General features: G+C 43.6%; 1 protein-coding gene across 1 annotated transcript in view; it reads left to right on the forward strand.

The window, feature by feature from the left end:
- Positions 1-6: 6 nt before the first annotated feature.
- MARC1 (mitochondrial amidoxime reducing component 1) overlaps positions 7-9,700 on the forward strand; it is a 21,595-nt gene continuing 11,901 nt past the window's right edge. The window contains exons 1-4 of the mRNA XM_019516479.1: positions 7-46; positions 2,338-2,511; positions 7,105-7,267; positions 8,811-8,951. Coding sequence (XP_019372024.1) covers positions 2,369-2,511; positions 7,105-7,267; positions 8,811-8,951 — 447 coding nt within the window. The 5' untranslated portion in view covers positions 7-46; positions 2,338-2,368. The remainder of the gene's footprint in view (positions 47-2,337; positions 2,512-7,104; positions 7,268-8,810; positions 8,952-9,700) is intronic.

Here is a 9,700-nt window from a genome sequence, read left to right on the forward strand (position 1 = left end):
CCGAGCTGACCGCGCTGGGGCTGCGCAGCGGGGACCTGCGCGACAGGTAGCGCCGGGGGCCGCCCGGCCCGGCCAGGCCAGGCCACTTGCGCGGAGTTTGCTGCCAGGGGGTCTTGCCGGGTTTGGGAGGGATCCCCCTCCCTGCTCAGATTGGTGCCCCCTCTGCAGCCAGCGGAGGGTGGGGGCCCTGCCACAGGTTCAGACGGGTAGGACACCTCTTGGGCAGGTTGAGCTGGGCTAGGCAGAAAATTGGGGGGTTGTGATATACGTCTTCTGGCCGAACGTATTCTTTTTTTTTTATTACTATTTTTTACCAATACCCACGTAAGGCAGCGGTTCCCAACCCATGGTACGGGTACCGCCAAGGGTGTGCAGACAACCTGTCAGTGGTGCAGGTTAACAGATTTCTTAGACTGACTGCTTATGACAAGGTGTGCTGGTGGTCCTTTGGGTTGAACTGAAAAATGCGCTGTGGTACTTGAGGTTGTATCTTTTTAAAGTGGCTGGGCGCAGTCTGGCAGAGTCTGGAAACTGCTGCCTTAAGGCATTGCACCTCTGCAGGCTGCGGGTAGCGTTCCCTCTAAACGGCAGGGCGTGCGTGGCCGTGCAGGTCTGCTCATGCCGCACTGCCAGGCACGCCTGTGTGGCTGCGCACACCACACAGCTTAGAGGGAACGCTGGCTGTGCGCTGCAGTAGGGCAGGATCAGCAGTGTGGGCGAGCGGGGGGCTTGGATGAGAATGGTGCTGGGAGGGGTGGTTATATTCCCCCCACAGACCACCCCCTAGCACTAGTCCTGGGTTCAAATGAACGCTGACTAGAAAGCTGTTCCATTTTTTGTCAAGCACTAATTTGGTAGCTGGTTGGCTCTTCTTACAGTCCTTTTTTAGGGTGTGATGGTCACTTTGCATGTATGGCCAATCTACATTTAGTGTATCATTCACCAGTGGATTGTGTGATACTTACTTTGCACGTGTGGCTGGTCTAGGTTTAGTTTGTGATTCACCAGGGAATTGTGTGATAATTACTTTGCGCATGTGGCTGGGCTTACTTTGCCTAGGTGGCTGTCTAAATTTATTGCACAATTCACCAGTGAATTGTGTGATCCCTACCTTGAATGTGTGGCCAGTCTAAATTTAGTCCAGAATGAACCAATGAATTGCATGCTATATGTAATGCAGGGGTCAACACCCCCGGCACGCGTGCTGAGTATGGCATGCAAGGCCATCTTGCTCGGCACACCACTGCCAGCCCAGGCTCTAAGCAGCTGCTACCAGCCACAGAGCCCAGGCTGTTCCCAGCAGGCAGCTGGGAGGCTGCGAGCCCTGCTGCAAGCAGACTGGGCTCTGGGCTGGCTGTGGTCAGGAGGCCGCTCTGGGCTCCAGCATGTCAGCACTCCGGCACCTTCCAAGGTAGACGTGGGTTTTTCAGCACTGTGGCCAACCCCGATGTAATGTATAGCAGGGGCCACAGCAACTGTTTCTAGAAGCAGGATGTTGGCTGCCAAGGTTTCCTTGCTTTATCTGTGACAATTTAGAGTGTCATGTCTTGAGTTGTGTCAGGATTGGTTGCTGGGTTGTTTTTTTTCTGTGGCTTTTTTTGACCCCTGGATATTCAGGGGTCAAAAAAAAAAAAAACTGTGGAAAAAAACCCAGCTGGAACACTCAGCCAGCGCATGCTGCTGAAAAGCAGAGCCAGGATGCCTGGAGCCACGCTCTGCTGCCAGTCAGGCTCCATGAGGCAGAATCACCATGGCTGCAGCCCCGGAGGCCCCCAGGTAAGGCTGCTGGGGCCAGCTCAGTGCTGGCCCCAGCCTCCCCTACCCCACCCAGGGCAACTTGTTGCGTGCCAAATGTGGCATGGGCGTTACCCAGGGACAAGAAGTGGTGGCACAAGATGCACCACCACTACTTGTCCTCGGGGAACCAAACGTCCATACATGTCTGGACCTGACCAATACATGTATATGGTATTTTAAATGTGTGGATGCCATTGTCTTAGTATGGAAACTGGCAGTAAGTTCCTTAGTAAGAAACCTCTGCTAAAATTATTTTGTGCTGTAGATTCTCAGTACTATCCTTTTTCTCTGCTTCTCCAATGAAGCTTTTCCTGAGGGACATCACTGTGTTGAGTAAGGACAAAAGAGTGTTGAGGGACGAATCGGATTCTTCAGGAATCAGGAACCTGAACAGTGCAGGAGAAAATGCATTAGCTCTATGAGGCAGGGAATCTCTCTGTATATCTGCACCTAGTTCTCTGCACATTGATGATACGGCATAAGCACAAAGTAGTATTTGTGATGTTTTATATAGATACCTCTCCTTTTCTTAAACTATAGGTTTTGGCTTGTAATTAAAGAGGATGGACATATGGTCACTGGTCGGCAGGAGCCTCGGCTAGTGCTGATTTCTGTAAGCTGTGGCAATGGCTACTTGACGCTCAATGCACCAGAAATGAAGGAGCTGCATGTTCCCGTTGAACTTTCCAGGAAAAATAAAGTGCATAATTGCAGGTACAAAAGGATAAAACGTACTTATTTTCTATCTATTAAATAAACCCACTTACTGCAGAAGAGAAAATATTAAAGACTATATAGTAGATCTGCCAAATAAGTTACAATCTTCAGAGCCTTAGTATAAATATCAGAATTACAAGTCTTTAAGAGGCAAGGATTTTTGTGGGTGATGCCTTTTATTAGGCCTGTGCGAAGCTTTGGTCCCTGATTCAATTCGGCCTGATTCAGTGGCCAAATCTCTGAATCCGAATTGAATCAGAGGACCCTTTAATCTTTCTGAATGGAATTGGAACCCTCCAAATCAATTTGGAGAGATTCGGAAAGATTCAGCGATTTGGACATAGACAGAGCTTTAAATGTTTTTTCTACATGCCTCAAGGTACCAGGCAGCTCATCAATGCTGCGATGCTGGGGCGTATGGAGCATGCCATAGGAGCATGGGAGTGCTCCCCAGTTTGCTCTGCAGCAGACCCAGAAGTAGACCAGAAGCACTTCTGGTCCAATTCCAGGTCTGCCAGGGAACACACAGGGAGCCTCCCACTTCCCGCAGCTCAGTGACTGGTGCCTCCTGGGTCTGGGGAGGGGGGCACCTGGGGTCCCCCTGTGACCAATCGCCAAGCGGGGGGGTGCAGGGAGGACCCCCAGTGCACTGCCCAGCAGACCCAGAACTTTCGGGTTTGCTGCCGAGCACGTGGAGGGTCCCCCTCCCTCCTGTGGGACGCTTTATGTACCCCAGCATTGCAGCGTTCACAAGCCACGCTGGAACCTCGAGGTATGTAGAAAAAAACATTTAAAGCTGTGTCTATGTCCGAATCGCTGATTCTCCGAATCAGCATCAGATCTTCAGGTTCAGCCGAATTGAATCAGGGACAGTGATCTGAATCAACGAACTGAATCACTATCTCTGATTCGGGCCGAATCCGAATCGAATAGCACCTGCTTCACACACTCCTACCTTTTATTGGACTAACTGCATAGTTGGGATAGTTAGGCAAGTGTTCAAATGCAATGCATTCTTCTTCAGGTCTGACCTGAAGTGCAGAAGCAGATGCAGGTCTGAGGTGATTTTCAGGTCTGACTCATGGAAGAATGCATTGCATTCCGAAGCTGGTCTATCTCAACTACGTAGTCGATTCACAAAAAAGGTATCATCTACAGAAATCCTTGCTTTGCATATTTCCTGGACTGTCACAGCTACAACATCACTCTGGCACTACCATGTGCCTTTATTTTGTTTGCCTGGCTGGTGCCTCTGAAAATCTTGGTAATGCATATAGCTGGTTCTTGATTTTCAGGAAGGTGTGCGTCATCATAGACATGCAACTGGCAAGTTAGCATTAGTGTGACAAAATATTTTACCTTTATAATGAATCCCGTTTGGAAAATGGTGAGTGCCTAGGAGAAAAGAGGATGCTTTTTTCACCTTCAGATGTCTTTTGGTAGCTCTAAATGTTATGAATCTACCCAGCCATGTTGATAAATATTTCTTATTTGGCTGGCAAAATAGCTTACCATTTTTTCTAGTGACTAAAGAAAACACCAACTGTGTAAAGAACTGTGGTTGCTAGTTCTGCATATAAATAAGTTGCTGTGGAAATTACTGTTGACTAAGGTAAATCAGCTTTTTTGTTTACATGAGAAATGCAAATTGGCAGTGAGGACACACCATAAAAGTATGGGGAAAATAGTTATTTTAAAAAAACGTTAATTTGTGTATTCAGTCTGATCAAAAGTGTTCTAGCTTAAAAAAAATATTTCTGAAATTTTATTTTTCAAAATTTGATAGAACATTAGAAAAAGATTTAAAAGTAATTAACATCCATAAGTTATAGTTTTAAACAAAGAGCAATTATATAGTACCATATATTTTTTATATACCTCTGGACTTTTCAGAAGCAAGTATCCCCCTCATTTTGCAAGCACAGAAAATGAGTTGAAGGGACTGATTTGCCAGAGGTCAATTTGTGAGCAACTGGTACATCTAGGAAGAGAACTTTGGTCTCCTGACTCCTAATAGATAACATTCCATTATAACTTTGCTACGTGTGAATGGCTTAGACTTAAAATTTCCATGCCAGGTACCTGCTTAAGGTTGAAGCTTTGTGAATGGGTCAGCTATTTCTAATAATGAGATGAGGGATAAATACTTTGTTTTGCACATTGGGCAGAGTGAGCGCCACAGCCCTAGAATGCTCCAGGGCTGCAGCCTTCAGTCTGCCCAGTGGGAGTAGTAGGCCAGTCTGGGCGGTGGCAGGAGGCACTGCAGCTGCCGGGTGCTCCAGACAGTGCTTGTTCTGCTCAGCTTAGCTCGCTACTCCTGGTCTGGATCCAGTTCACCCAACCGCTCTGGCCCATGCCAGACAAGTTCCTTGCTGCATGCAGTGTAAGCATCCAGGGCCAGTGTGCACTACATGTGGCAGGCAGCTCTGTGAGCTGGATGATAGGGCTGTATCTTTCACACCCTTGCTCTGTATGAATTTAAGTAGAGATGTAGCAGTACAGGATGACTGTGCAGCATGTTTATGGCAAAAAGATTCTCCATTGGGGATGTAAAAAATGGATTTCAGCATGGGGTACAACATTTTTAGCAGTAACTAACTTTGGTTACCATTATTTTGTATGCCTAATTTGGCATACCTTGATTTACAGGGGGTACGTGCTTAGCACTTTCAGAATTTCAGGCTGTTTTGAGGCAAACAAGGTTCTTTTGGTGAATCTGATATCTTTTATTAGACCAATTTAAATAGTTGGAAAAATATATTTTAGCAAGCTTTCGGGTTTAAAAATCCTTCATCAGGCTGAGGAAGTCTCTGCAGTTGGTGTGTCCTGGATGGAATGAAAAGTAAAGCAACCAGAGGCTGGGTTGGTCTGCATGTAAGATAGTCAGTGAAGATGTGAATTGAGGAGCCAGTGGGTGAGAGGCAGGCTGGGTGAGGGGGATGAATGTAGCAGTTGAACAGTGGAGGCTGTTTTGATGCATTTCAATTGTTTTACCTGAAATAACTTGTTAACTTAGAAAAACTTGGCCAGTGGGCTCTTGTACTGCCTTTAAGGCTGGCAAGTCATCTTGTAGTAAGTGTGTGTGTGTATATATATGTGTATGTACACATACATATGTACATACATATTTTCTACACAATGACTTGCCAGCCTTAAAAGCTGCATAGGAGTCCTCTGGCCCTGTTTTCATATATATATATATACACACACACACACAAACAAATAAAGCTTTCTCAGGAGCATACATATAGCTAGCAGTCTGAGTAGAAATAAGTTGAATATGAACATGATGGTAGACAAGGTTGAAATATTCTAAAACTTCTATTTATTTATCCACTCTGCTCAGTGCTGTTGTCTGCGAATTTCTTGTGGCTTTAATAAACTTTATCTTCCTTTTAGATCTAAATGACCATTTCAAAGATAACACCACCAATAATGACTGTCATTGAAATGTATTGCCATATGGCTGGAAACATGGTCTGCTGTTGTTAGCATTTTCTACCTTGTAGAGTTAGTTTCCATATTAAATCCTCACCTCTCTATAGAAAGAGTATCTCATTCCATAATGTATGGAGCCAGACGTTAGAACTCATTGGGAACTCTGTGAGAGAATTTTCAAATATCCCTTATTTTTTCTTTTTCACATTTTCATGTCAGGGGAAATGTTAGTCTTCTAGAACAACTCACTTTTGGGGACAGTTTACGTGATGAAGCCTTGCATGCCTTGAGATCCTTCATAAACTTTAGTATTATTCTTGAACTGGTTAAACCTGGTTTTTAGCTGATTTGACTGAGCATGTAGAATTCAAAGAGGGTATAAATATCTTCTTTAAAAGTAAACCATGTTACAGCCTTACTCCACTCACTGACATGAAACAACAAATTACATTTTCTGTGTCTTAGATATTATTTGATATCATAAGTTCAGCTGACAAGGTCTTTGGGTGACAATCTCTCAGTTTTGGCTTGAATCTTACTTCTAAAAAATTGAGGCAAAACTCTTTTAATGACAAGGGTTGGGATTAACAAATGTTAACTTTAGCTGTTATGTTTGACGTTGTCATTCCCTTGTTTAATTTAATTTAATCTAAATTGGTGTTGTTTTGGATAGAGATTTTTCTCTTCGTATTGTTGGCATTTGTGCAGAATACTTTTTTTTCTTTTTATAACCAACGAGAAACACAGCACCCATTTGTTACAGTACCTTTTGTGCCAGTTAACTTTGTCTGCGTACAAATCTTGTTCAGTCTGTAAGAGGAGAGACAATATATTACTATATTCAGTAATACAAAAGACTTTCTAGTATTCTAGTTACCTGTCTGCAAGGAAGTAGCATTGCATGTGCTTGATTGTAGGCTATTGTGGGGTGGGGAGAGGGAGTGGTTTTATAAGTAGGCCTGTAGGGAGTTCTGGTGGATCCTGAGTTAAAATCTAAATTTTCCAGCTTATTGTCCCTCAGAAAGCCCGTTTACTACATTTTTTTTCATTTGTATAGTGGGATGTTTAACTTTTAAGTGTAGAGATGAAAATAAGTATATGAGCATTCTCAGCATTCAGGCCAAATCTCTGATTTCTTTTGTAACCTTTTAGGATCTTTGGATCTGATGTCCAAGGCAGAGACTGTGGAGATGAGGCAGCTGAATGGATCACCTTGTTCTTGACTACACAGCCATATCGACTAGTACACTTTGAGCCCTCCATGATGGCCAGAAATTCAAAAGATATCATGCCTCTTTTCCGACCCACAGATAAGGAAAGCGAAGGATCTATTTTATTTCTGTTTATACAAAAAGTCCTGTTTTGTATGTGTCTTCCTCTGCCTAAACCTCCCATCCAGCAATGTGGTAACCACATATTTAGCTTCAAGTATACAAGTAGTCCCCTTGACATTGCTGGGATTATTTACATGCTTAAATCTTGCTTTAAATCCTTTTAAAGTTATTGTACATGGAGAACTAGAGATTCTGTGAGGAATCAGTACAACACAGGACTAAGTGGCTCCCTGTGCTTCACTGAATGAGAGGATGAGGTTTGTGAAGGCAAGTTGCTGGCCAGTAGTGTATGCTGAAACCCCCTCCTCTTCATCTCCCTCCCCCGCCCCGTGATGTATACCCCTATCTTTTCTCTTCTTTTGTTTCAAGAAAGTAGGCTAGGTTCAGCTCTGTAACAGTGGATTAAAGCTTCTGGGGAAACGATGGCAGCTCTTCTTCGCCTATGCAACAGGGAAAGGGCGTGTGAGCAGGGAAACTTGGTGTTGTGCTAAAGCAGTGCTCTCACTGGGCACCCTTCAGTTGTTAGAATCCAGTGTCCTACTATCCTTCTGCTTCTCCTAGCCTCCACTTAACTTGCTGAAGGGAAGCAGCGTAGAGACAGTAGTTCTTTTCTGCCAGGTGGGAGTTCTCAGTAGGGCACAGTGGCCTCTGCTGGGGCAGGAAGATGCTTGCATTTTTGTAGATTAAAGAGAATGGAAAATAACAATTTAATGTTGGTGTTAATTTGAGTAAATATCTTTGCAGGTCCCGTGATAGATTGCATCTACTCTATGGAGAAATACCATTTATGTAGATTGAAATAGGAAAGTAATAATGTGATTTAGTAGTTCCTAATCTCAGTCTTACTAGAACTAAAGAGAATGGCCCATTTTTGATATTTCAAGGAAAGGCAAGCAATAATATCCCATAGCAGAGGTTCAGACATGCCAACAGACTTCATGCTGATCAAAGGGTATGGAAAGAAAAGCTAAGCTCTATAAAGGCCAAAAGAAACTTCTGACTGGCAGAAAGAAAACTGGAAAGGTTTTGAATAATGTTTTTAAATTCTAGATCAATTCACATGAAAGCTCTATTTAGAATTCATGTATAGAATTCATGTATAAAAAGATTAATAAATGGTTAATCAATGTTGTTAATCATTAATTAGCTGTTACAGAGTCTAAAAGGCCAGGAAATTGTAATACCTTCTGCTGATATGCTTAGAAGTATTTGTAATACAATGTCTTGTTGATCTTATAACAGTACCTGACATCTGTTGTTAATCTATTTGTCCTTCATAAATTGAAATTTAGTATTAAAGTTTGACCAAGTATAGTTTACAATGGTTTACTCTACTGGAAAGGGAGAAATTGCTTTTCAGTTTATTACACTTGAGGAAGCATTTGGCTACAATGGCATAAGACTCCCTGGCCACCAGTTCACACTTACCTGTTTCTTCACTATCCTAGCCTGCAGACTTTGGCTGTTTGACAAACATGTTCCTATGGCAGCTTAAGGATTTGTTTGTTTCCCTGTGTATAGTAGGTTGCCTATCCTGACTGCAGCCCAGTTATGATCATCTCAGAAGCTTCACTGGAAGATCTAAATACAAGGCTGGAGAAAAAAGTTACAATCCAGAACTTCAGACCCAATATTCTTGTTACAGGTTGTAGTGCCTTTGAGGAGGTAAATACTATGCAGTAATCAAATTGCCATATGTTCACAGACAGGATAGATCTGCATTTTATAGACTTAACTAAATTAAACATATTTACAGTATATGCTTTTGTGAGCTGGAGTTCACTTCATCAAGGATGTGCGCAGAGGCTTCTGCCAGTACTGGGTTAGATCGTTTCCGAAATTCCCAACATTCTCCTACTGGGATTGAGCCTTTGTATTCAAAGAAGGATTGCAGTAGGTAGTATTTTAGACTAATAAGGAAAGACTGGCTATTTCCATTAAAAGCAGAAGTTCCACAAAAATGGTGGCTTAAAATAAGAACCTAGAGTGTATACAAGGTTAACTGCCAAATATAAAATTAGAACAACTACACGTGGGCAGAAGGGTTGTGGATTTGTTTGGTGGTTTGTTTGTTGTTTTGTTTTGTTTTTTTGGAGGGGATTGGTATTCCTATAGTACAATAAAGCTGGGTCCTTCCTTCCAACTTTACTTCCCGCTGTGATGCCAGACAGACTCGAGGGGAATGCCTCCAGACCTCAGGTTGGGGAGGACCGGGTTAGAGAGCTTCTGGAAGGGCTGGATGTGTTCAGGTCAGCGGGTCCAGATGCTCTCCACCCCAGGGTGTTGAGGGAGCTAGCTGGGGTTATTGCAGGGCCCCTGGCATGGCTTTACGAGCGCTCGTGGTGTCTGAGCCAGGTACCGGATGACTGGAAGATAGCTAACGTGGTCCCCATCTTCAGAAAAGGGAAGAGAGA

The sequence above is a fragment of the Gavialis gangeticus genome, unplaced genomic scaffold (assembly GCF_001723915.1).
Source record: "Gavialis gangeticus isolate Ggan-Ray unplaced genomic scaffold, GavGan_comp1, whole genome shotgun sequence".
NCBI classification, from domain to species: domain Eukaryota; kingdom Metazoa; phylum Chordata; order Crocodylia; family Gavialidae; genus Gavialis; species Gavialis gangeticus.